Source organism: Macaca nemestrina, chromosome 20 (genome assembly GCF_043159975.1).
Source record: "Macaca nemestrina isolate mMacNem1 chromosome 20, mMacNem.hap1, whole genome shotgun sequence".
Classification (NCBI taxonomy): domain Eukaryota; kingdom Metazoa; phylum Chordata; class Mammalia; order Primates; family Cercopithecidae; genus Macaca; species Macaca nemestrina.
The window spans coordinates 54995734-55022615 of record NC_092144.1 but is presented as its reverse complement, the minus strand read 5'-3'; the positions used below and the strand labels follow the sequence as shown (position 1 = coordinate 55022615).

Below are 26882 nucleotides of genomic sequence, written 5' to 3'. Positions count from 1 at the left end.
ACAGTGTCCAGTGGCCATCACCAGCATGGCCTCATCAGACCGGTTCTGTGGTGTCACTGTGGCTGGGTTACCATTGCTGGCCAGCTGCCAGGATCCTTCCTGCTCACTTTCCAATCCTGATTCCCCAGTTCACTCCTGGGATTCTGTGAGCGACCCCAACTCCTCTCAATAAATTCCCTTTCTGCCCCTGAGGTGGCATCTGTTGCTTGGAACTAAATCTGTGATAACTTCCTTCCTTCCTTCCTTCCTTCCTTCCTTCCTTCCTTCCTTCCTTCCTTCCTTCCTTCCTTCCTTCCTTCCTTCCTTCCTTCCTTCCTTCCTTCCTTCCTTCCTTCCTTCCTTCCTTCCTTCCTTCCTTCCTTCCTTCCTTCCTTCCTTTCTTTCTTTCTTTCTTTCTTTCTTTCTTGCAATCTCTCTCTCTCTCCCCCTTCCTCCCTCCCTCCTTTCCTCCCTTCCTTGCTTCCTTTCCTTCCCTTCCTTCTTTTTTTTTTTTTTTTTCAGTGTTTCGCTCTTGTTGCCCAGGCTGGAGTGCAGTGGTGTGTACTCAGCTCACTGCAACCTTCATCTCCCGGGTTCAAGTGATTCTCTTGCCTCAGTGTCTGGAGTAGCTGGGATTACAGCTGCCTGTCACCATGCCTGGCTAATTTTTGTATTTTTAGTAGAGACGGGGTTTCACCATGTTGGCCAGGCTGGTCTCGAACTCCTGACTTCAGATGATCCGCCCACCTCGGCCTCCCAAAGTGCTGGGATTACAGGTGTAAGCCACTGCGCCCGGCCCTGATACATTTTTTCAAGCCTCTTGTCCATTAGAATACTTTTTCATCATTTAAAAAATTTTCTTTTCTTTTTTGAGATGGGGTCTTGCCCTGTTGCCCAGGCTGGAGTGCAGTGGCGCAATCTCGGCTCACTGCAGCCCTGACCTCTCGGGCTCAAGCCATCCTCCCACCTCAGCCTCCCGAGTAGCTAGGACTTACAGGCATGTGCCATCATGCCTAGCTAATTTTTCCAAAATTTTTTGTAGAGATGGAGTTTCATCATGTTGCTCAGGCTGGTCTCGAACTTCTGAGCTCAAGCAACCCACCTGCCTCAGCCTCCCGAAGTGCTGGGATTACAGCCATGAGCCACCACGTCTGGCCTCATCATCTTTTAAGTCTCAGCTCAGACATCACCTCCTCCTGGAAGCAGTCCCTGACCTCCCAGGCTGAGTGAGGTGCCCACTGTGGGTTCCTGTAGCCCCCTGGGATTCCCTACCCCAGCCATGCCCACTCTGGGTCATCACTATCTAGGGACGGAAGCTGCCTTTCCTCTACGGAAGGTGAGCCCTTGTGGGGCAGTGATCACTGCTTCCTGGTCAGCATCGCTCAGCCCAGGGCTGGGCACAGGGCAAGGTCTCCGGGAACCGGGCATTTTAAACAAGGTGGAGGGAGGCTTGGGTCAATCCAAGATGAATCATGAGGTGGTATTTCTTCTTCCTCAGCAAGATTTAGACTGGAAGTTAGCAGTTATTCTGGGAGAAAGATGTCAGAGAGCAATGAAGGACAGAGAGAGGGAGGAGAACAGACTGTGGCAAGGCAAGGTGGATAACCATCAGGGAAATGTGTGGTCTTTTGACCAGGGACTTAATCTGGATGTCTGGGTCTGGGTGCAGGGATTTTTTTTGCCATGATGAAGGAGAGGGCTGGATGCCTGGTTCTCTGAGATTCTGGACTTCTAAATCCTGAGAGCAGGACTCCTGGGTATCACAGAGAGGGCTGGGGGCCCAGTTTCTTTTGGTTTCATTGTTTTTTTTTGAAAGACAGGGTCTCAGTCTGTCACCCAGGCTGGATTGCTGTGGCAGAATCACAGCTCCCTGCAACCTCAGCTCCCTAGGCTCAATCTTTCCCGCTTGGCCTCCCAAAGCCTTGGAATTACAAACGTGTACCACCGTGCCTGGTCCCAGATTCCATTTGAAGATCTGAGGGTGGAGGGGGCTGGGGGCCTGGACTCCTGGGTCTGAGGGAGGAGGGGCTGGGGGCCTGGACTCCTGGGTCTGAGGGAGGAGGGGCTGGGGTCTGGGCTCCTGGGTCTGAGGGAGGAGGGGCTGGGGTCTGAACTCTTGGGTCCGAGGGAGGAGGGTCTAAGGTCTGGACTCCTGAGTGCAAGGAAGGAGGGACTGGGGGTCTGAACTCCTGGGTCTGAGGGAGGAGGGACTGGGGGGGGGCGTCTGGACTCCTGGGTCTGAGGGAGGAGGGGCTGGGGCCTGGATTCCTGGGTCTGAGGGAGGAGGGGTTGGGGGTCTGAATTCTTGGGTCCAAGGGAGGAGGGTCTAGGGTCTGGACTCTTGAGTGCAAGGAAGGAGGGACTGGGGGTCTGAACTCCTAGGTCTGAGGGAGGAGGTACTAGGGTCGGGACTCCTGGGTCTGGAGGAGGAGGGACTAGGGGTCTGGACTCCTGGGTCTGAGGGAGGAGGGGCTGGGGCCTGGATTCCTGGGTCTGAGGGAGGAGGGGCTGGGGCCTGAACTCCTGTTGGTCAGGTGGGGACCAGGCCTGGGGACTGCTCTTTCCCTGGGCCCGCTGCCCCCTGCTGCCCCCTGCTGGTCACTGCACTCTTCCTTCGCACCCTGGAGGACAGACAAGGCTTGGCAGTTTATTTCGGTTTCACAACCCCCTTCCAGCCCTTGGGGTGCCCTTTAGCAGCACATCTCGGTGCCCTGCAGGTGGAGAGAGTGGTGGGTTAGATGAGGTCACCTCCAGGTGGAGAAGGGTGGAGTGGGGTGGAGTGGGCCAGGGAGGGTTAGGGAGTGGACTCACCTGGCCTTCAGGCCGGGGCAGGGTCCTGGGGTCCCAGGGCAGCTGGAGGGGAGCTCCCCTTTAGGAGTCTCTGCAATGGAGAGATTTTGAGAGGGTGGTTGATTCCCGGCATTCAACCTTTCCCTCTGCTCCTCTTCCCTGTCCCCTTTGTCTTAGACCTGGGAGTCCCAGACCACCCTCCAGTCCCTTCCACTTACTCCATGGCCCCCTCCCTGGCCTGGGGGCTGGAGGTGGCTTCCTGCCCGGTTGAAGCCACAGCCTTAATTATTGGCAAGAGAAGAGGGGCCTGAAGTCTGGGGAGGGCCAGAAGTGCCTGGGAGGGGAGATTAAGAAATGTCTCTGCTAGGCTGCAGCTTGGGTGGACGTCCTTCCACAGGCCCTGGACAGGGGTGACACAGTGGTGGCGGCCACCGTCTGACAGGACCTTTGGCCTTGTCCCTAGTCCACGCTGCCTTTTCCCTCTCACCTCTAACTCGTGTAGGAAGAAGTTTTAGTTTGTCTGTCCGCCTGTCCATCCATGTGTCCATCCCTTCTGCTCACTCATGCGCCCCACAGACAGTTCCTGAGCCTCTCCAGTGGGTCAGTCCCTTTCTTTCTTTTCTTTTTTCTTTTCTTTCTTTCTCTCTCCTTCATTCCTTCCTTCCTGCCTTCCCTCCATTTCTTTCCTTTCTCCTTCTCTCCCTCCCTCTGTCTCTCCCTTTCTTTCTCTCTCTCCCTTTCTTTCCCTTTCTTTTCTTTCTTTCTCTTTCTTTCTTTTCTCTTTCTTTCTTTCTCTTTCTTTTCTTTCTCTTTTCTCTCTCTCTCTCTCTCTTTCCTTTTCTTTAAAAAAAAAAGAAAAAGAAAAAAACAAAACAACAGAGGCCAGGCGTGGTGGCTCACACTTGTAATCCCAGCACTTTGGGAGGTTGAGGTGGGTGGATCATGTGAGGTCAGGAGTTTGAGACCAGGCTGGCCAACATGGTGAAACCCTGTCTCTATGAAAAATACAAAATTAGCCAATCGTGGTGACATATTCCTGTAATTCCAGCTACTTGGGAGGCTGAGGCAGGAGAATCGTTTGAACCCAGGAGGTGGGGATTGCCATAAGTCCAGATTGCACCACTGCACTCCAGCCTGGGCAACAAGAGTGAAACTCTGTCTCAAAGCAAAACAAAGCAATACAGGGTCTCACTCTGTTGCCTAGTCTGGAGTGCAGTGATATGACCATAGCTCACTGCAGCCTTGACCTCCTGGGCTCAAACCATCCTCCTGCCTCAGCCTCCCAAAGTGCTGGGATTACAGGCATGACCCACTGCGCCAGGCCAAGGCCTTGTTTTTCGCTCTGAGAAGACAGCCGTGAACAAGACAGAAAACAATCTCTGTCCTGGTGGAGCTGATGCTCTACTGAGCCCGAGGCTTGCAGTGACTGATCAGCTCCTGAAAAAGGAAATGTCTCAGAGCATGTTCCGTCTCCTTCAAAGTGCCTGGGAGAGAGAAGATGCTGGGGAGGCCTCTTGGAGATGGGAATGACCCAGCTGATGCCTGAGTGCTGGAAGGATCCAGACAGAGGCTTCAAGTGGGTGGGGGCTTGCTGGCAAGTTAGAAGAGCAGCAAGGGTCCAATGTCGCTGGAAAGGAGGTGGAGTGGGGGAGATCAGAGATGTGGGGAAGGGTTAGATCCCCAGCCCCAGGTCTTTGGGCAGTGGAAAGGACTTTGGCTTGAGTTCTTGGAACCCTGAGAAGCCAGTGGGGGATTTCTTTCTTTCTTACTTTTTTTTTTTTTTTTAGATGGAGTCTCGATCTGTTGCCCAGGCTGGAGGGCAGTGGCCGGATCTCAGTTCACTGCAAGCTCCGCCTCCCAGGTTCACACCATTCTCCTGCTTCAGCCTCCCGAGTAGCTGGGACTACAGGCGCCCTTCACCACACCCAGCTAATTTTTTGGATTTTTACATACACAAAATGTATTTTTACATCCTGTTAGCCAGGATGGTCTCGATCTCCTGACCTCCTGACCTCATGATCCGCCCGCCTCGGCCTCCCAAAGTGCTGGGATTACAGGCGTCAGCCACCATGCCCGGCCTTTTTTTTTTTTTTTTTTTTGAGACGGAAGTTTTTGCTCTGTCACCCAGGCTTGAGTGCAGTGGCACGATCTCGGCTCACTGCAACTTCCGCCTCCTGAGTTCAAGCAATTCTCCCACCTCAGCCTCCCGAGTAGGTGGGATTACGGGTGCCTGCCACCATGCCTGGCTAATTTTTGTATTTTTTAGTAGAGACAGGGTTTCACCATGTTGGCCAGGCTGGTGGTCCTGAACTCCTGACCTCAAGCGATTTGCCCACCTCGGCCTCCCAAAGTGCTGAGATTACAGGTGTGAGCCACCATGCCCGGCCGCCAGTGGAGATTTCTGAGAGGTGAGGGAGAGGATATGACTCAGGTTACAGGTGACTGAGCTTACTGGCTTCATCAAAACTCATGGGGAGGCTAGACGAAGTGGCTAATGCCAGTAATCCCAGCATTTTGGGAGGCCGAGACAGGAGGATCACTTGAGCCCAGGAGTTAGAGACCAACTTGGGCAACACGGTGAGACTGTGTCTCTAAATTAAAAAATTAAAACAAAACAAAACAAAAAAACCCAGCCTGTGGGGCTTGTGTCAGGCTGCTCCCCATTTTCCCCAAGAAAACACCGAGGGTCAGAGAGGTCCCCAGTGTTCAGTGGGGCGATGAGATCCAGCTCAATGGCAGTGTCGTCCCCTAAAGGTAGGTTTCTCAGATGGAGAACAGCAGTGTGCAGAGAGCAACCCGAGGGGCCACAGCACCATACACAGATCACAATCACAGTGACACTGACCACTGACACAGTCCCAAGTCCCATCACATCCAGTGTCCACAGCAGCCCCACCCTCACCTCTGCAAAAAAATTTTAAAATGAACCGGGTGTGGAGACATGCACCTGTAGTCCCAGCTACTCTGGGGGCTAAGGAGGGAGGATCACTTGAGCCCAGGAGATTGAGGCTATAGTGAGCTGTGATTGCACCACTGCACTCCAGCCTGGGTAACAGAGACCCCATTTTTTTTTTCTTTTCTTTTTTTTTTATTTTGAGACAGAGTCTCACTCTGTCACCCAGGCTGGAGTGCAATGGCACTATCTCGGCTCACTGCAACCTCTGCCTCCTGGGTTCAAGCGACTTTCCTGCCTCAGCCTCCTGATTAGCTGGGATTACAGGTGCCTGCCACCATGCCTGGCTAGACAAAGGCCCCATCTTAAAAAAAAAAAAAAAAAAAAAAAAGCAATGCCAGGCACATAGCAAAAATTATGACAGGCGGGGCCCACGCCTGTAATCCCAGCACTTTAGAAGGCCGAGGCGGGCAGACAACCGGAGATAAAGAGTTCAAGACCAGCCTGGCCAACATGATGAAACCCCATCTCTACTAAAAATACAACAATTAGCAGGGCATGGTGGCGTGCACCTGTAACCCCAGCTACTCGGGAGGCTGAGCCAGGAGAATCGCTTGAACCTGGGAGGCGGAGGTTGCAATGAGCCAAGATTGTGCCACTGCACGCCAGCCTGGGCAACAGAGCTCAAAAAAAAAAAAAAAAAAAAAAGTTACGACAGTTGGCTTGCTGAGAAATAGCAAACCCAAGGCCGTCTCTTCCATGGTATGTTTTGAAGAATGAAAGAGTAGGTGGGAGTGGACTGGAATTTTAATCAGGCAGGGTTTGGGGAGAGGAGGAAAGGGCGGGCAAGGCGGAGGGTACGGCCGAGGCAAAGGTGTCATCATCAGGCCCGAGGTCCCTGTCAGCCTGCCATCCTGGCTGTGTCCCCCATCACTGTCCTCAGGGAGCCGGCTGAGTGCCTCCTAATGTTTCCATTTGCTTTTGGCGGCAGGTTGGATCTGTTTTTAGCTTCCCTGGCTGGTTTCACCGCCACCCCCCGCTTCCTGCTGGCTCTCTTGTTTGCTGTGGTTGAATAATGTTCCCGGACTTCCTGAGCTGTTTGTTTGAAGACAGCTCAGTATTGATCGAAGCCTGTGTGTACTCAGCCAGAGATGCTAACAGATCTGCTTCTCCCCAGCAATCCAGGGTCCCAAAAACCCTGGGGTGGTGGCATGGGGAGAAAAGAAAGCCAGGACAGGGCTCATTAAAAAATAAGTAGGCCGGGCGTGTTGGCTCACGCCTGTAATCCCAGCACTGTGGGGAGCCGAGGCTGGTGGATCACCTGAGGTTGGGAGTTCGAGACCAGCCTGACCAACATGGAGAAACCCCATCTCTACTAAAAAATACAAAATTTGCCAGGTGTGGTGGCACATGCCTGTAATCCCAGCTACTCAGGAGGCTGAGGCAGGAGAATTCGCTTGAACCCCAGAGGCAGAGGTTGCAGTGAGCCGAGATCATACTATTGCACTCCAGCCTGGGCAACAAGAGTGAAACTCCATCTCAAAAGAAAAACAAACAAAGAAAACAACAACAACAAAAAAGTAGATGGTTTGGGGGCCTTAAAGACTCCAACACTGGCTTCTCCTCTTTCAGGCTGTGTGGTTTTGGGCAGGTACTGTCACCTTTCTGAACTTTTTGCCTCCAGAAAATGGGGAGAAGAACATTTGTTTGTTTGTTTTTTTGAGACAGGGTCTCACTCTGTCATCCAGGCTGGAGTGCAGTGGCACGATCTTGGCTCACTGCACCCTCTAGCTCCCGGGTTCAAGCGATTCTCCTACCACAGTCTTCCAAGTAGCTGGGATTACAGGCGTGCACCACCACGCCCAGCTAATTTTTGTATTTTTAGTAGAGACGGGGTTTCACCATGTTGGTCAGGCTGGTCTCGAACTCCTGAACTCAGTGATCCACCTGCCTCAGCCTCCCAAAGTGCTGGGATTACAGGCGTGAGCCACCACACCTGGCCGGGAGAGGAACATTTTTGACTTCATAGTGCTGTTGGGAAGACTCACTTCAGTGTATTCATTTGGTATCTATTTATTGAGCACCTATGATGTGTGTGTGTGTGCTAGGCACTGTTCTGGACTCTGGAGATATGATGGAGAAGACAACAAAGGCCTGACCTGCAGGAAGGTTGCAACCTGACAGTGCTAAAAGCCAACAAAACCAGCCCTAAGCTCTGCCGGGTGGCGAAAGATCTTTGAACATACAGCAGACCAGGGGCCGGAGGGACAGCGGTGCTATTTTCACCCTTTCCTTTTTTTTTCTTTTTAGAGAACGGGGTCCCGCTATATTGCCCAGAAAGGTCTCGAAATCCTGGGCTCAGGCTTTCCTCCTGCCTCTGCCTCCCTAAGGGCTGGGATTACAGACTCTTTTTTTTCTTTACTGGTTTAGAGACAAGGTCTCATTCTGTTGCCCAGGCTGGAGTGCAGTGGTGTGATCATGCCTCACTGGAGCTACCAACTCCTGGGATCAAGGGACCCTCCCACCTCAGCCTCCCGAGCAGCCGGGACTACGGGCGTGCGCCACCACTTTGGGCTAATTTTTAAATTTTTTTGTAGTGTTGGGGTCTTACAGTGTTGCCCAGGCTGGTTTCAAACGCCTGGGCTCAAACCATCCTCCTGCCTTGGACTCCCAAAGTGTTGGGATTGCAGGCCGGGCATGGTGGCTCATGCCTGTAATCCCAGCACTTTGGGAGGCCAAGGTGGGTGGATCAACTGAGGGCAGGAGTTCAAGACCAGCCTGGCCAACATGGCAAAACCTTGTCTCTACCAAAAATCCAAAAATTATCCGGGCATGGTGGCACGTGCCTGTACTCCCAGCTACTTAAGAGGCTGAGGCAGGAGCATTGCTTGAACCTGGGAGGCAGAGGTTGCAGTGAGCTGAGATTATTCCACTGTACTGCAGCCTGGGCTACAGGGGCGAGACTCTTACTCAAAAAAAAAAAGAAGTATTGGGATTGCAGGCATGAGCCACCACCCCAGCTAGAGGTACTATCTTGAACAGAGTGGTCAGGGAAGGCCTCCCTGAGAAGGGATGGGAAGGCGAGCCTCAGGAAAGGTGGTGCAGGCCAAGGGAACAGCTTGTGAAAAGGCCCTGAGGTAGGACACATCTGGGATGCTGGAAGGAGAGCAGGAAAGTCCTTGAGGCCGGGCACAGTGGCTTACTCCTGTAATCCCAGCACTTTGGGAGGCCAAAGGGGACAGATCACGAGGTCAGGAGTTCGAGACCAGCCTGACCAACATGGTGAAATTCTGTCTTTACTAAAAATACAAAAATTAGTGGGGCATGGTGGCGGGCGCCTGTAATACCAGCTACTCAGGAGACTGAGGCAGAAGAATTGCTTGAACCTGGGAGGCGGAGGTTGCAGTGAGCCAAGATTGCACCACTGCACTCCAGCCTGGGCGACAGAGCAAGATTCTGTCTCAAAAAAAAAAAAAAAGAGAAAGAAAGTCCTTGAGGGGGAATGAGCCAGGAAGAAAACAAGGGATGAGGTCACAGCGGGGATGGGTACCTTGGAAATGGGTGCCAAGGATGAGTCCCTTCCCTGGCACCCCTGAGTGCGCAGGTGAACCAGGGACCCTGGAGGTGAATGAGACCCCGGCCCCCAACCTCAGACCAGTGCCTGACTCACCACCTTTGGCTGGGCATTTCTGGGTTTCCTGGGGGGCAGATCTGGCCGTGGGGGCAACTGAGGAGCCAAAACGGGCGCCTGGAGGGGACAGAGGAAGGAGAGTGGACTTGTGAGCTGCCATTTTCTTCTCACTTCCATGTTCTCCTGCCTGAGCCCCAGCATTCAGGCACTGTTCTAGACTCAGGATATAACGGAGACCAAGACAATGTACCAACACTTAGGAGGGTTACAGTCAAGGAAAGCCACAGCCCCAGCCCTTGGGGAAGCAAAAGACCAGTTCCCTAGGACCTGAGAATCTTGTTATCAGCACCCTCCTCTTCTAGAACCCAGGAGTGCCGTCCCTGAGCTCTTCCTCCCTCAGACCCAGGAGTGCAGGACCCGCAGTCCTCCTCCATTAGACTCAGGAGTACAGGCTCCAACCCCTCCTCCCTCAGACCCAGGAGTCCAGTCCCCCAGTCTCTCCTCCCTCAGACCCAGGAGTCCAGACCCCCAGTCTCTCCTCCCTCAGACCCAGGAGTCCAGTCCCCCAGTCTCTCCTCCCTCAGACCCAGGAGTCCAGACCCCCAGTCTCTCCTCCCTCAGACCCAGGAGTCCAGTCCCCCAGTCTCTCCTCCCTCAGACCCAGGAGTCCAGACCCCCAGTCTCTCCTCCCTCAGACCCAGGAGTCCAGACCCCAGCCCTTCCTCCCTCAGACCCAGGAGTACAGGCCCAGCCCTTCCTCCCTCAGACCCAGGAGTCCAGGACCCCCAGCCCTCCTCCCTTAGACTCAGGAGTACAGGCTCCAAACCCTCCTCCCTCAGACCCAGGAGTCCAGGCCCCCAGTCTCTCCTCCCTCACACCCAGGAGTCCAGGACCCAGCCCCTCCTCCCTCAGACCCCCAGCCCCTCCTCCCTCAGACCCAGGAGTCCAGGACCCAGCCTTCCTCCCTCAGGCCTAGGAGTCCAGACCCAGCCCTTCCGCCCTCAGACCCAGGAGTCCAGACCCTGCCCTTCCTTCCTCAGACCCAGGAGTTCAGACCCCGCCCTTCCTCCCTCAGACCCAGGAGTCCAGGCTCCAGCCCTTCCACCCTCAGACCCAGGAGTCCAGACCCTGCCCTTCCACCCTCAGACCCAGGAGTCCAGACCCTGCCCTTCCACCCTCAGACCCAGGAGTCCAGGCCCCTAGCCCCTCCTCCCTCAGACTCAGGAGTCCGGACCCTGCCCTTCCTCCCTCAGACCCAGGAGTCCAGACCCTGCCCTTCCTCCCTCAAACCCAGGAGTCCAGGCTCCAGTCCCTCCTCCCTCAGACCCAGGAGTCCAGGCTCCAGTGTCTCCTCCCTCAGGCCTCAAGAATGTGGATTCCAGCTCCCGGCTGGCCCCGCTCACCTGCTCCAGCTCCAACTCTCTGCCTTCCTGGTCACTGCCGTCCTCTGAGTCCTCAGCAGTAGCCTGACCATGGAACTCGTAGATACTCACGGCCTCCCAGCCCTTGATCTTGCAGCGGCAGAAGGGGCAGGTCTGGCTATCCGAGTGCTGGGGGAGGTCGGGAGGGAAAGGGTCAGTGCCCCCCTGCTCTCCATCCTGTCCCTTGGGCCAGCGAGGAGTTCCCTGCCCAAAAGATTGATGTGGGGAAGACAGAGGAAGGGAGACAGAAGGAGAGAAGAGGAGTCGTGGAGAGCAGGGGAATGTGGAGGGAAACGCTGGGAGGGAAGGTGAGAGAGGAACGGAACCAGAGTCAAGGTCAGGAGGGGGCACACAGGCCAGGGATCCCCATGGAGCCTTGGCTGCAGCTTCTGGGCCAGGCCTTTCCAGGCTCAGATCCTCACTGTGGCCCTTTTTTTTTTTTTTTTTTTTTTAAAAGGAGTCTAGCTCTGTCACCTAGGCAGGAGTGCAGTGGTGCGATCTCTGCTCACTGCAACATCTGTCTCCCGGGTTCAAGCGATTCTCATGTCTAGCCTCCTGAGCAGCTGGGATTATAGGCACCCACCACCACACCCATCTAATTTTTGCATTTTTTTTTTTTTTAGTAGACACGGGGTTTCACCATGTTGACCAGGCTGGTCTCAAACTCCTGACCTCAAGTGATCCACCCACCCCGGCCTCCCAAAGTGCTGGGATTACAGACGTGAGCCACTGTGCCCAGCCTCATTGTGGCCCTTGGGAAGTCACTTTTCTCAGCCCTGTCCTCCAGGGGACGAGGCTAAGGCTCAGAGAGGTGAAGCCACTAGCGGGGCATCACCCAGGCAGGGAAGGAAGGAGAGCTTTCCACCGATAACATTGCCGGAGAGGGAGAAACTGAGGCAGCATGTGCAGAGTGGGGTGGAACCAGAGGCCCGGGGAAAGACAGCCGGCCTCCTGAGTGGTTGCCAGCAGCTCTCTGCCCTCTCTGGACTTCGGTTTCCCCATATGATCAATGAGGCATAGAGGAGATCCTCTTGGGGCTTTCCCTGTAGAGAGAGGGAGACCAGCCAGGAAGGCGGCACAGGGGTCAGACCCACCTGCCAGGCAGCCAGGCAGCGGCTGCAGAGCAGGTGCCCGCACGGCTCGATCTTCACATCCTTGTTGCTCTCAGCACAGATCTTGCAGAGCTCAAATGTGGAGTCCATGGCCCAGTAGAGCTGCAGCTGCTCCTGGCAGGTGAGAGGATAGAGAAGACAGTGAGGGGCATGCGTCAGCCATGAGGACACCCCTTGGGCCACAGGAAGAAAATCCCAAACCTCAGCTGGTTGTGGTGGCTAACGCCTGTAATCCCAGCACTTTGGAGGCTGAGGCGGGGGGATCACCTGAGGTCAGGAGTTCGAGACCAGTCTCGTCAACTATGTTGAAACCCTGTCTCTACTAAAAATACAAAAATTAGCCGGGGCATGGTGGCGCATGCCTGTAGTCCCAGCTACTCGGGAGGCTGAGGCAGGAGAATCGCTTGAACTTGGGAGATGGAAGTTGCAGTGAGCTGAGATTGCGCCATTGCACTCCAGCCTGGGCAACAAGAGCAAAACTCTCTCAAAAAAAGAAAGAAAGAAATAAAGAAAATCCCAAACCTCTGTCTTGGCGCTGTGGCTCATGCCTGTAATCTCAGCATTTCTGGCGGCCAAGCCCAGGAGTTCTGGACCAGCCTGGGAAGCATAGCATGACCCTGTTTCTATGTAAAAAAATATAAACCAAACTTCTGTGCCAGACCTGAACCCTCTCCTAAGTCCAAGGTTGGCATGTCCAACGGCCTCCTACATGTCTTCACTCATTTTTTGTGTGTGTTTTTAAAATTTATTTATTTATTTTTATTTTTATTTTTTATTTTTGAGATGGAGTCTTGCTCTGTTGCCCAGGCTGGAGTGCAGTGGCGTGATCTTGGCTCACTGCAACCTTTGCCTCCAGGTTCAAGCGATTCTTGTGCCTCAGCCTCCTGAGTAGCTGGGACTACAGGCATGAGCCACCATACGTGGCTAATTTTTGTATTTTTAGTAGAGATGGGGTTTCACCATGTTGGCTAGGCTAGTCTCGAACTCCTGACCTCAAGTGATCTGCTTGCCTTGGCCTCCCAAAGTGTTGGAATTACAGGTGGGAGCCACCTTGCCCGGCCATATCTTCACTCCTTGTTATGAGATTTCTTCTCCCCAGTTGTCTACACCCAGTGGTGCCAGATTTAGCAAATAAAAGTACTGGATGCTGCTAAATTTGAATTTCATTCTTTTTTTTCTTTTCTTTTTTTTTGGCGAGACGGGGCACCACTCTGTTACCCAGGTTGAAGTGCAGGGTCGCGATCTTGGCCTACTGCAACCTCCAACTCCCAGGCTCAAGTGATCCTCCCACCTCAGCCTCCAAAGTAGGTGGGCTAATTTTTTGCATTTTTTGTAGAGATGGGGTTTCGTCATGTTGCCCAGGTTCATCTTGAACTCCTGAGCTCAAGTGATCCACCAGCCTCAGCCTCCCAAAATACTGGGATTACAGGCATGAACCACCGCACCTAACCTAAATTTGAATTTCTTTTTTTTTTCTTGAGACCAAGCCTCACTCTGTTGCCCAGGCTGGAGTGCAGTGGTGTGATCTCGGCTCACTGCAACCTCCGCCTCCTGGGTTCAAGTGATTCCTGTGCTTCAGCCTCCCAACTCAAGTGCCTCAGCTGGGACTACAGGTGTGAGCCACCACACCCAGCTAATTTTTGTATTTTTGGTAGAGATGGGTTTCACTATGTTGGCCAGGCTGGTCTTGAACTCCTGACCTCAGGTGATCTGCCCGCCTCAGCCTACCAAAGTGCTGGGATTACGGGCGCAGTGGCACCTGGCCTCTAAATTTGAATTTCATGTAAACAGTGAATACAGTTTGAAGTATAAAGATGTCCCAAATATTGCAAGGGATATATTTATACTAAAAAAATGTAGGGCCAGGTACAGTGGCTCATGCCTATAATCCCAGCACTTTGGGAGGTGGAGGTGGGAGGATCGTTGGAGCCCAGGAGTTCAAAACCAGCTTGAGCAACATGGCGAAACCCCATCTCTACAGAGAAATAAAAAAATTAGCTGGGTGCAGTGGCTCACACCTGTACTCCCGGTTGCTCGGGAGGCTGAGTTGGGAGGATCGCTTGAGCCAGGAGGTCGAAGCTGCAGTGAGCCATGATCGCACCACTGCACTCCAGCCTGGGTGACAGAAAAGATCCTGTCTCTAAAAATAAAAATAAATAAAATATAAATTATGTATTTATTATTGTTGTTTTTCTCTCACTCGGGGGGTGGCTGTGAAGATTAGGAGCTGGCACAGGGCCATCGCTGGCAAATGCCCAAATGCATTAGCTGTCCTGATGATCTCAGCAGCATCAGTTCCTTATATAATCCCCGTGATCACCCCTGGGAAAGAGGCAGGAGGAGCCGTATTCTCTGGAAGAATAACTGAGCCTCAGAGAGGTCAAGTGATTTACCCAAGGTCACGCAGCCACCAAGCCAACACTCCAACCCCAGGCCTCTGAGCCAAGGCAACGTGGGGGTGGCAGGGTCAGGGAACGGGACTGCGGGTGCAGGCACGGGTCTCACCTCTGATACGTGGATGCGCTGCTGGGCTTCTGCCTGGTCGAGCTCAGTCAGGTCTGGGTTGTGGTTCTTTCCATCTGGGTAGAGGTAGCTGGGGGAAGGGAAGAGAGGGGGACGGGGGGGCCATCTAGTATCTCCCACCCCCAGATGAATAAGGACCTTTATCCCCTACAGGGCCCATATCTCCCTGAGATGAGGATCTGTCCCCAATCCATTGCTGGCCTGGGGTTATTTTCCCTCTGCCCTCCTCTAATTGGGACTGCATCTTCTCAGATACCCCAGGGCAGGGCTATGTCCCCTCAGACTCCCAAGGTAGGGCACACGAAACCTCAGTGACTCAAGCTCCAGAAACAAGGATGAAATAGAATAAGAACCAGAAAACGGGATGAAAATTTCTGGCTTAGGGCGGGCACGGTGGCTCACGCCTGTAATCCCAACACTTTGGGAGGCCGAGGTGGGTGGATCACCTGAGGTCGGGAGTTCAAGACCAGCTTGGCCAACGTGATGGAACCCCGTCTCTACTGAAAATATAAAAATTAGCCGGGCGTGGTGGTGCATGCCTGTAATCCTAGCTACTCAGAGGCTGAGTCAGGAGAATTGCTAGAACCCAGGAGGCACACGTTGCAGTGAGCCGAGATCGTGCCATTGCACTGCAGCTTGGGCGACAGAGTGAGACTCTGTTTCAAAAAAAAAAAAAAAAAAAAGAAAAAAGAAAAATCTCTGGCTTAGCTCTTCTAGAACCTCATCCTTCTCCTCCATGCCCAAGTGTAACAGATTTTAGCGTCACAGATCATGAAAGTGACCAAATCCTAGAATCTGAGAATATCAGGATGGGAAAGATCCTCTGAGAACACCTGTACCACTGCTTCCCTCACAGACAGTGACCCAAGGCTCAGGGTGGGAAAGGCACCTACCCAAGGTCACACAGCAAGGACCAGAGAGACTCAGAACCAGGGTCGTAGGCGAGATCTCAGCACTGGGCTCCAGGACACCGGAGAAGCAAGCTCTGGACTCCCTGGGTCTCCCACTGCATCATTTCCTCAGCCTATCTGGCATGCCTCAACACTACTCCAATTATTCCCACATGTATACCACATGAAATACTGAACCCTCAGACCCACAGCGGGTCATGAGTCCTTGAGGCTAGTGGCCCTGCCTGGCCTGTCATGTGGAGCAGTGCAGGATCCCTGACCTGGGCCCCACAGTGGCTGTCCCACTAACACACTGTATGACCTGGCTGGGGCCACTCTACTTTTCTGGCCTCAGTTTCCTCTTCTGTAACATGGACGTGATTATGCCTGAGGCAAAGATTTGTGATGCGTATTAAATAAGACAGTGCTGGTAGGGCGCAGTGGCTCACACCTGTAATCCCAGCACTTTGGGAGGTTGAGGCAGGCGGATCATTTGAGGCCAGGAGTTTGAGACCAGCCTGGTCAACATGGTGAAACCCCGTTTCTACTAAAAATAGCAAAATAAATAAATAAACAAATAAAATAATAATTAGCCAGGCATGGAGGTGCGTGTCTGTAATCACAGCTACTCGGGAGGCTGAGGCAGGAGAATTTCATGAACCCAGGAGGCAGAGATTGTAGTGAATGAATACCACACCACTGCACTCTAGCCTGGGGCAACACAGCAAGACTGTCTCAAAAAAAACTTTAAAAAAAAAATAAATAAATAAAAAAGAAAGACAGTGCTTATAAAACATGCAGCCCTGGCTGGGAGCAGTGGCTCATGCCTGAATCCCAGCACTTTGAGAGGCTGAGGCAGGAGGATTGCTTGAGCCCGGGGGTTCGAGACCAGCCTAGGCAACACAGAAAGACCCTATGTCTAAAAAAAAAAAAAAATTAAAAATATTAGCTGGGCATGGGCGGCATGTGCCTGTGGTCTCAGCTACTCAGGAGAGGCTGAAGTGGGAGGACCACCTGAGCCTGGGAGGTCGAGGCTGCAGCACTGAGCTGTGGTCATGTCACTGCACTCCAGCCTGGGTGACAGTGAGAACCTGTCACAAAAAAAAAGAAACACCAAACAAAACATGCAGCACTGGCCAGGTGCAGTGGTTTACACCTGTAACCCCAGCACTTTAGGAGGCCGAGGAGGGAGGGTCACTTGAGCCCAGCAGTTTCAGACCAGCCTGGACACCATAGTGATATCTTGTCTCTATCTAATTTTTTTTCTTTTTTTCTTTTTATTCACAAGGGGGCTCACTATGTTGTCCAGGTTGGTCTCAAACTCTTGGACTCCAGTGATCCTCCTACCTCAGCCTCCCAAAGTTCTAGGATTTCAGGCATGAGCCACCATGCCTGGAGAAAATTTTTTTTTTTTTTTTTTTTTTTTGAGATGAAGTCTCACTCTTGTCCCCCAGGCTGGAGTGCAATGGCTCGATCTCAGTTCACTGCAACCTCCACCTCCCAGGTTCAAGCGATTCTCTTGCCTCAGCCTCCCAAGTAGCTGGAATTACAGGCACCTGTCACCACGCCTGGCTACTTTTTGTATTTTTAGTAGAGACAGGGTTTCACCATGTTGGCCAGGCTGGTCTTGAACTCCTGACCTCAGGTGATCCGCCTGCCTCAGCCTCCCCAAAGTGCCAGGATTATAGGCGTGAGTCACTGAGCCCAGGGTGAATAAATTTTTTAAATTAAATATATATATATATATATATATATATATATATATATGCAGCATTCTCCTCTGTGCAAAAACACTCAATAAGAAGGGACTTCTATGATTGACTTTATTTTTATGTTTTTGAGATGGAATCTCTGTCACCCAAGCTGGAATGCAGAGGCACAATCTCGGCTCTCTGCAGCCTCAGCCTCCCGGGTTCAAGCGATTCTGCTGTCTCAGCCTCCCGAGTAGCTGGGATTGTAAGCGCACAGCACCACACCTGGCTAGAGATGGAGTTTTTTTTTTTTTTTTTTTTTTTTGTAGAGATGGGGTTTCGCCATGTTGGCCAGGCTGGTCTTGAACTCCTGACCTCAAGTGATCTGCCTGCCTCTGTCTCCCAAAGTGCTGGGATTACAGGCAATGGTCCCCAAGAGTAGCTGAAGTGTTGTCTCTTGTTCCTAAGTGAAAGGTTGTGATGTGTCTTATGGAGAAAACGTGTGTGTTGTATAAGCTTCCTTGAGACACAAGTCATAGTGCTGTTGGTTGTAAGTTCAATGTTAATGAACCAATGATAGGTACTGAATAAAGTGTCCTTTTTTTTTTTTTTTTTTTGAGATGGAATCTCACTCTGTTGCCCAGGCTGGAGTGCAGTGGTGTGATCTCAGCTCACTGCAACCTCTGCCTTCCAGGTTCATGCCATTCTTCTGCCTCAGCCTCCTGAGTAGCTGGGACTACAGGTGCCCACCACCACGCCCAGCTAATTTTTTTTTTTTTTTGTATTTTTAGTAGAGACTGGGTTTCACCACATTAGGCAGGATGGTCTCGATCTCCTGACCTCATGATCTGCCCGCCTCGGCCTCCCAAAGTGTTGGGATTACAGGCGTGAGCCACCGCGCCGGGCCTTGAATAAAGTGTCTTTAAACAAAAACATACATAAAGTTTACTATGTTGTGATTGATTGACAAAAATGTGGGGACCCAGCCGGGCGTGGTGGCGTGCACCTGTAGTCCTAGTTACTCAGGATCCAGGAATGTATTTCCCCTGGGAGCAACGGGTTGTTATTCAATAATTCAGGGTGTGTGGTGATTTTACAGAAGATAATTACTGCAAATTGGCCAGGCGTGTGGCTCACACCTGTAATCTGAGCACTGTGGGAGGCTGAGGTGGGCAGATTGCTTGAGTTCAGGAGTTCGAGACCAGCCTAGGCAACATGGTGAGACCCCCCCCCCATCTCTACCAAAAATACAATAAAAATGTTTTCTTTGTTTGTTTGTTTTGTTTTTTCAGATGGAGTCTCGCTCTGTCACCCAGGCTGGAGTGCAGCGGCGTGATTTCAGCTCACTGAAACCTCCACCTGCCAACCTGCCAGGTTCAAGCAATTCTATCTCAGCCTCCAGAGTAGTTAGGATTACAGGTGCCCGCCACAGCGCCCAGCTAATTTTTTAAAAAATTTTTAGTAGAGATGGGGTTTTGCCATGTTGACCAGGCTGGTCTGAGGTGATCACCTGGTCACCTTAGGTGATCTGCCCACCTTGGCCTCCCAAAGTGCTGGGATTACAGGTGTGAACCACCGTGCCCCCACCAAAAACGTTAGAAAAAATTATATATTAAAAAATTAATAATTACTGCAAATAATCAACAGCATATCTATCTATCTAGCTAGCTAGCTATCTACCTACCTTCCTATCTCCTCTCTTGTATGTCAGTAGCCATATAGATATGACTGATAAGAAATTTCTGGCCGAAGGTGAAACTCTGAAAAGAAACCTGCCTTCTTGGCCGGGCATGGTGGCTCACACTTGTAATCTCAGCACTTTGGCAGTCCGAGGAGGGAGGATCACTGGAGGTCAGGAGTTTGAGATCAGCCTGGCCAACATGGCGAAACTCCATCTCCACTAAATATCCAAAAATTAGGGCCAGGCGTGGTGGCTCATGCCTGTAATCTCAGCACTTTGGGGGGCCGAGGTGGGTAGATCACGAGGTCAGGAGTTCGAGACCAGCCTGACCAACATGGTGGAACCCTGTCTCTACTGAAAATACAAAACAAAACAAACAAACAAAAAAACTAGCCAGGCGTGGTGGTGCGTGCCTGTAATTCCAGTTACTCAGGAGGCTGAGGCAGGAGAATTGCTTGAACCCGGGAGGTGGAGGTTGCAGTGAGCCGAGATCACGCCATTGCACTCCAGCCCAGGTGACAGAGCGAGACTCCATCTCAAAAAAAAAAAAAAAAGAAAACCACCAGTCTAGCAAGTTCTCCAGTTCTGTTTCTGCACCATCAGTCTAGATTCTAGAGCAGGATCTGATATCTAGAAGCAAAAGCTGGCTGGGCGCGGTGGCTCATACCTGTCATTTCAACACTTTGGGAGGCCGAGGCAGGCAGATCGCTTGAGCCCAGGAGTTCGAGACCAGCCTGGGCAACATGGTGAAACCCCATCTCATTTTTTAAAAATTAACTAAAATAAAAGAGAAAGAAAATAGAATCAAACGCTCTTGAGCTCCGTTCCAAGGAATGGAGCCCCTGCGGTTGTGGCCAACGCCCCACACACTTCTCAGAGCTGTGGCTGGGCCCTATTTATGGCCACTTTGTGCCAACCTCAGAGGTGCCCCTTCCTCAAGACCTTTGACTGCCACCTGCTGGAATCTTGTAGTACTGCAAGATTTGAGATGTCCGCTGTGTGAATGGTTGCAACCTCAAACGTGGTGGCTACTGGCAGTGCTCAACATGCAAGATCTTTCTAATCAGATTTTGCTGACACCCTCCCCCTACCAGAATAGAGACTCACAAGCCATCCTTCTGTCCCTCCAGGAGCACCTGGGACAGGGGTTTGTTGGCAGGGATGGTCTGCAGGATGCTGCCATCTGAGCTCACGTAGCCGATGGCCCACTGCCCCAGGCGAGTACAGCTGGGCCGGAAGATGTAGCTGGAGGGAGAGGTAGGTAGGATGGGGTGAGGGAGTGGTTACCGCAGTCCCTTTTGCGAACTCCTAGTCCCCCGCCCTGTTGGGAATCCAGGTGTCTAAGTCCTCACCCCCAGTTTCCCATTCTTTAGGCAACGGCATGTGCTACATCCCTGCCTGCCTCTATAGGTGATATCTGCTGTTTTTGCCTGCTTGGCTCTTTTATGATAAAAACAGCCCTGTTTGTATTTGGAGATCTCTCCCTGCTTCACTGGAGTTTAAACAAGGCTGGGCTGACCAATCAGTGCATTTCAGGACCCCTGACTACAGTGATGGGAGTCTGTTCTGGGACTTGCTGGAAGTGTCAGAGCAAGGTGTCCCCTTTCTTACAGAGGTTGCTAAGAAGGTAGGGTACACAGCTGGGACTTCTAGAAGTCATTTGCCACCATGAGGAGAAACCATGTTTGAGAATGAAGCAAACAGAGGAAAGCAGAGAAAGGGGATGAACAGGAACTGATTCCTGACAGTAGCCATTGAGCACCTGGATCTAGCCATGCCTGAAACCCACACCCTGGCCTTCTTTTCTTTCCTTCATTTTTTTTTTTTTTTTTTTGAGACAGAATCTTGCTCTGTTGCCCAGGCTGGAGTGCAGTGGCAGGATCCTGGCTCACTGCAACCTCTGCCTTTCGAGTTCAAGTGATTCTTGTGCCTCAACCTCCCAAGTAAATGGGACTATAGGCACACATCACCATGCCACACTAATTTTTGTATTTTTTTTTTTTTTTGAGACAGAGTCTTGTTCTGTTACCCAGGCTGGAGTGCAGTGGTGCAATCTTGGCTCACTGCAAGCTCCGCCTTCCGGGTTCATGCCATTCTCCTGCCTCAGCCTCCCGAGTAGCTGGGACTACAGGCGCCCGCCACCATGCCTGGCTAATTCGTTTTGTTTTTTTAGTAGAGACAAGGTTTCACCCTGTTAGCCGGTATGGTCTTGATCTCCTGACCTCGTGATCTGCCTGCTTTGGCCTCCCAAAGTGCTGGAATTACAGACATGAGTCACCACGCCCGACTGTATTTTTTTTTTTTTTGAGACAGAATCTCACTCTTATTGCCCAGGCTGGAGTGCAACGGCATGATCTTGGCTCACTGTAACCTCTGCCTCCCGGGTTCAAGCAATTCTCCTGCCTCAGCCTCCTGAGTAGCTGGGATTACAGGTGCACGCCTGGCTAATTTTTTTGGTATTTTTAGTAGAGACGAGGTTTCGCCATGTTGGCCAGGCTGGTCTCAAACTCTTGACCTCAGGTGATCCACCCTCCTCGGCCTCCCAAAGTGCTGGGATTACAGGCGTGAGCCACCGTGACAGGCCTAATTTTTGTATTTTTAGTAGAGATGGGGTTTCTTTCTTTTTTTTTTTTTTTTTTTTTTTTTTTGAGACTGAGTCTGGCTCTGTCGCCCAGGCTGGAGTGCAGTGGCCGGATCTCAGCTCACTGCAAGCTCCGCCTCCCGGGTTTACGCCATTCTCCTGCCTCAGCCTCCGGAGTAGCTGGGACCACAGGCGCCCGCCACCTCGCCCGGCTAGTTTTTTGTATTTTTTAGTAGAGACGGGGTTTCACCGTGTTAGCCAGGATGGTCTCGATCTCCTGACCTTGTGATCCGCCCGTCTCAGCCTCCCAAAGTGCTGGGATTACAGGCTTGAGCCACCGTGCCCGGCTGAGATGGGGTTTCACCATGTTGGCCAGGCTGGTCTTGAACTCCTGACCTCAAGTGATTTGCCCGCCTCGGCATCCCAAAGTGCTGGGATTACAGGTGTGAGCCACTGTGCCAGGCCTGGCCTTTTCAAATATAGGAATTTATTATTTCCTTTTTCTTTTCCCTTAAATCAGTTTGAAGTGTAACTGGAAGAATGCTAATGCACTCACCTTCCTACTCCTGCACCTCAGCCCTGCAGAGACTCACAAACCTGACCTCCTATTCTCTTGGTATTCTAGACAGCTCAATTCTCAGCCCTCTGAGAATTGTCGGGGGCGGGTGGGGGGTACCCAAGAGCTCAAAACTCCTGGCTTGAAATAATTTAAGGACTCACACATCTTGTTTTTCAGTCTCCTATGCCAATAGGTGGGAAAGTCACCCTCCAAATATTGAACAGATGGTGCAACATGGCTCTGACCTACCAGAAATGGACGTTACCCTGAAGCAGGGTCTTTGGGCTCCTTGCGGGCACTATCCCTTAGCTGCAGGATTATGGGACAGTACAGGAGGTCTCCAGAGAAGAGATGGGCTGGGAGGGGCACTCAGTGTCCTGCCTCTGAGTTATCAACTCTCTGGGGTCCCGGGTACCTCTGTTCCCACTCTTGGAAGGACATCTGGGCTCCACCATGCACCAGCCCAGAGCCCAGATCCCTGAGCCCTGCAGCCTTGTTCCTCCAAGCCCTGGACCCTTTACCTTCCTGGCTTGTCCCTGCAGGCCTGCAGACGCTCTTGGACCTCATCATAGGTGAGGAAGGCCATGTAGCCTGGGTGGTTGACTGCCAGGAGCTGCCAATTCTTGAGGAGTGTTGGCCATGGCTGGGGTGGGGCAGAGTTTGGATCAGAGAGAGACCAGGAAAGCAGTCACATCCCTAAGTAGTCCCCAGGGGCCCGAGAATCCAGCCACCTCCTTCACACCCATGGTGAGCCTCAGGCATATCCCTTTTATAAGACCCCAAGCTCTTTTTTCTCCAGGACTCAAGAGTTTGGGACCCTAGCTTCCTCCTTCCTCAGACCCAAGAGTCCAGGCCTCCAGCCCCCTCCTCCCACAGACCCTGGAGTCCAGGCCCCAGCCCCTCCTCCCTCAGACCCTGGAGTCCAGGCCCCAGCCCCTCCTCCCTCAGACCCTGGAGTCCAGGCCCCCAGCCCCTCCTCCCTCAGACCCAGGAATTCAGGTTTCAGCCCTCTTCTTCCTCCTGGACCCAAGTCTGGCTCCCAGCCTTGGCCTTCCCTGACCTGGAAGAGCCTGGTGAAGACGTCGAACTCGAAGATGGACACGTGCCCGCTGCAGGTGAGGTCGATGGTAGTGCGCAAGGCCAGGGCTGTGCAGCCTGGTTCCACAGGGTGGCAGGTGCCCAGGAGGGACTCAAACTCAGCCCAGGGCAGCACGCACCTGGGTGGGAGAGGGGTGGGGGAGACACCGCTGAGGCCTCTCGGAGCCTATGATGGGACGCTCTGCAGGAGGGAAGCAGCTGTGGGCCTGGACTCCTGGGTTCCTGGGCCAGGGTGGGATGGGGCTCTGGGAGCTGAGGGTCCCTGAGGACAAAGGCTTACTCACCGAGCTCCACAACGCTCCCTCCAGAAGATGTGGGCTGGGGCCTTGGTGAGCTGGTACACGTGTCCACAGTACTTCCCCCCGGGGAAGAGTGCGTGCAGCTCTGCGTGCATGTGGCTGAAGATGATGGCCAGCTTGGCCAGCTGTCGCCTGTGGGGATGGGCAAGGACTCTGGCTATCCTCGAGGCTCCCACTGACACCCTCTTCCTCCCGTCATGGGGAACACCTGCAGGGACAAGGCTCTGGACTCTGTCTCATCAGTGTAAGGTAAGAGTCCATTCCTGCTGGGTGTGGTGGCTCACGCCTGTAATCCCAGCACTTTGGGAGGCCGAGGTGGGTGGGTCACTTGAAGTCAGGAGTTCATGACTAGCCTGGCCAATATGGTAAAACCCTGTCTCTACTGAAAATACAAAAACTGGCCTGGCATGGTGGCATCCATCTGTAATCCCAGCCACTCAAGAGGCTGAGGCAGGAGAATTGCTGGAACCCAGGAGGTGGAGGTGGCAGTGAGCTGAGATCGTGCCACTGCACTCCAGCCTGGGTGACACAGCAAGACTCTGTCTAAAAAAAAAAAAAAAAAAAAAGTAAAAACTATATATATGCCTTTTATTAGATTTGGCCAGATGTAGTGGCTCATGCTTGTAATCCCAGCACTTTGGCAGACTGAGGTGGGTGGGTCACTTGAGGTCAGGAGTTTGAGAATAGCCTGGCCAACATGGTGAAACCCTGTCTGTAATAAAAACTACAAAAACTATCACTGCGTGGTGGTGGGTGCCTGTAATCCTAGCTACTCGGGAGGCTGAGGCAGGAGAATCACTTGAACCCGGGAGGCGGGGGCTGCAGTGAGTCAAAATCACTGCACTCCAGCCTGGGCAACAGAGTGAGACCATGTCTAAAAAAAAAAAAAAAATTATGCTGACTTTTGCAGAAATCCAGCTTTCCTATATATTAAGGGAAGACTATTTGATTCTGTATGATGGTGGTTCTACCTACAGGTACGAGTGTCTGACTAGTCAACTCTGCCTTCCAAGAATGATTGTGCCTCGGCATTTTCATTTAAAACATAGATAATATTTATGAAAAAAATTCCTTTTATCACTCTCTTATAATTTGGGCATTATAGTGATTAAAAAACTATAGGTGGGTATGTTGTTAAACCTCTGCATATCATTTCAGGATGAATTAAGGAAGCACTTGGCTGGACATGGTGGCTCTCGCCTGTAATCTCAGCATTGCGGGAGGCTGAGGTGGGAAGATCGCATAAGGCCAGGAGTTTGAGACCAGCCTAGACAACATAGCAAGACCTCCTCTCTACCAAAAAATAAAAAGATTAGCCTGGCATGGTGGTGCACGCCTGTGGTCCCGGCTCCGTGGGAGGCTGAGGTGGGAGGATCACTTGAGCCCACGAGATTGAGGCTGCAGTGAGCCATGATGGTGCCACTGTACTCCAGCCTGGGTGACAGAGCAAGACCTCGTGTCCCAAAAACCAAAAAAATAGAGACACTACAAAATATTTGATATAAAGAAGTGTCATGAGTCACTGAACTAGACCTTGTTCTGGGCTCTGGGCCCCAAACCTCGTCTGCCCTGTCACTCTGAGGTTCCTTCCCCTGTGCAGTGCAGCAGAGAGGTGGCCTCCAGGCAGGTCTCGGAGGAACTAATTCCTCAGGAACTAAAGACCAAGTGGGTAGTCCAGGCAGAAACCGTGATGGGGACCTAATGATCAGTCTCTTTGGGTGTGTCCATCTACCTCTCCTCAACCTAGGAGCCCATGGGGTCTCCACATTCTGAGGCCTGATCCTCCCAGCTGGGCCTCCCAAAGAGCTGGGATTACAGGTGTGAGCCACTGTACCTAGCCAGACCAGGCCAAGTTCTGATCACAAATGTGCACACATCTAGAGAACTTTGAATCAGATAATAATAGTAATAGCTAACTTTTATTTTATCCTCAACGTAGGAAGCCCCATAGGGTCCCCGAATTCTGAGATAGTGGGATAGTGGGAACCAGAATCGGGCTGCTGGGTGACCGAGGAAAAGGCAAAATGGGGCTGAGAGCGTGGGCGCCCAAGGAAGGAGAAAACTGGGTGGCCCATTTTCCAGGTTCCAGTAGGAAGGAGGGGCTGGGTCTGGACCCCTGGGTCTGAGGGAGGAGGGGTTGGGGGCCTGGATCCCTGAGTCTGAGGGAGGATGGGCTGGGGGCCTGGACTCCTGGGTCTGAGGGAGGAGCTGCTGGGGGCCTGGCTCCTGGGTCTGAGGGAGGAGAGGATGGGGCCTGAGTTACTAGGTCTGAGGAAGGAGGGGCTGGGGGCCTGGATTCCTGGGTCTGAGGGAGGAGGGGGCTGGGAGCAAGACCTGGGCTTCACCCCTGAGGACTTTGTTCTGGGGCGAAGGCTCACCTGAGACTGGAGCCCGCCCGGAAGAGCTCGTCGTTGGCACTCCTTCGGCCCCGGGGCGGCAGCAGCGCGCCCAGCTGCCTGCTCTTGGCCTCCAGATTGGCCAGGTAGACGAGGAGAAAGTCCCTGGAGCCGCCGGGACCCCCGGGGCCGCCTCTGCCGGCCGCCCGCTGAGCACGGGCCACCTCTCGAAGCAGCTGCGCTGTGCGGGGCAGCAGGTCCCGCAGCGAAGGGGGACTGAGGGACAGCCGAGGGTCGCTGCATTGCTCTTCTAGGCGCTGCAGCATCCTCACTGCCCGGCCCAGGGCGCGGGCCTCTTCCCACTGTCGCCCCCACGGGGCCACCGCCACAGCCATGGGAGCCTCGCGTATGCCGGGAGGGACCGGTGCGGCCGGGGTAGGCGCCGCCTCGCCCAGAGTGAAAGGAGAGGGCGGGCCCTAGAGAACCGGGGAGGGGCCTGCAGGTACCAGTGTCTCCAAAGCGGGCGGGGGCTGGAGGATCTGGCACGTGCGTCTTCAAGAGGTGGGATTTGGAGGCCGAGAGCGGTGGCTTATGCTTGTAATCCCAGCATTTTGGGTGGCCGAGGTGGGAGGATTACGTGAGCCCGGGAGTTCAAGACCAGCCTGGGCAACATAATGAGGCTCCATCTCTAAAAAATTTATTAAAAATAAAGTAAAATTTGACCAGCCGCGATGGCTCGCATCTGTAATCCCAGCACTTTGGGAGGCTGAGGCAGGCGATTAGGCAGGCGGATCACCTGAGGTCAGGAGTTCCAGACCAGCCTGGCCAACATGGTGAAACCCTGTCTCTACTAAAAATACAAAAAAGAAACAAAAATTAGCTGATGCGGTTGGAGTTTGATTCTCAAAAAGGAGCAGGGTGGGGTGGCTTTGGTGGGTTGCGATAGGAGGGGGCTTCTCAATGGGTGGGTGGGAACTGCAGGTAGGATGTCTGGGTTCCTTCAGAGGGGGGCAAGGGGCTAGGGGAGGCCCGGGACTTTTAATTTAATTTAATTTAATTTAATTTACTTTTATTTTTAAAACAGAGTCTTGCTTTGTTGCCCAGGCTGGAGTGCAGTGGTGAGATTTTAGCTCACTGCAACCTCTGTCTCCCAGGCTCAAGTGATCCTCCCGAGTAGCTGGGGCCACAGGTACTCATCCCCAGTCCTCCCTATTTTATTTTATTTTTTGTATTTTTAGTAGAGACAGGGTCTCACCATGTTGCCCAGGCTGGTCTTGAACTTCTGAGCTCAAGCGATCCGTCCACGTCAGCCTCCTAAAGTGCTGGGATTACAGGTGTGAGCCACTTTGCCCTGCCACAGGACTCTTCTTGGAGAGGGGATGGGAAGGGCTGGGAGCT

General features: G+C 52.7%; 1 protein-coding gene across 3 annotated transcripts; it reads right to left on the bottom strand.

The window, feature by feature from the left end:
- Positions 1 to 465: 465 nt before the first annotated feature.
- LOC105478670 (Cbl proto-oncogene C) lies at positions 466 to 25942 on the bottom strand. 3 transcript variants are annotated; one of them, XM_071087110.1, is made up of 11 exons: positions 25527 to 25924; positions 23134 to 23280; positions 22812 to 22968; positions 22273 to 22394; positions 19719 to 19856; positions 14332 to 14419; positions 11809 to 11940; positions 10697 to 10843; positions 9333 to 9410; positions 2791 to 2860; positions 469 to 2690 (listed from the first exon to the last, which is right to left on the bottom strand). In XM_071087110.1, the coding sequence occupies exons 1-10, from the start codon at positions 25877 to 25879 to the stop codon at positions 2798 to 2800; spliced, it is 1425 nt and encodes a 474-aa protein (XP_070943211.1). In that variant the 5' UTR covers positions 25880 to 25924; the 3' UTR covers positions 469 to 2690; positions 2791 to 2797. The 3 variants fall into 3 exon arrangements, with proteins under 3 accessions (XP_070943213.1, XP_070943212.1, XP_070943211.1); XM_071087112.1 differs by lacking the exon at positions 19719 to 19856 and having other exon boundaries at positions 466 to 2690; positions 25527 to 25942; XM_071087111.1 differs by lacking the exon at positions 9333 to 9410 and having other exon boundaries at positions 467 to 2690.
- Between the last annotated feature and the right edge of the window lie 940 nt (positions 25943 to 26882).

Bases quoted from the DNA above. Each gene is read 5' to 3' on its own strand.
- LOC105478670 (XM_071087110.1), bottom strand. From the start codon at position 25,879: ATGGCTGTGGCGGTGGCCCCGTGGGGGCGACAGTGGGAAGAGGCCCGC. The intron at 22,969-23,133 runs GTGAGTAAGCCT...TCTCCCACCCAG, and splicing joins AGGGAGCGTTGTGGAGCTCG to GTGCGTGCTGCCCTGGGCTG. The intron at 19,857-22,272 runs GTAAAGGGTCCA...CTCTCCCTCCAG, and splicing joins TGCAGGGACAAGCCAGGAAG to CTACATCTTCCGGCCCAGCT.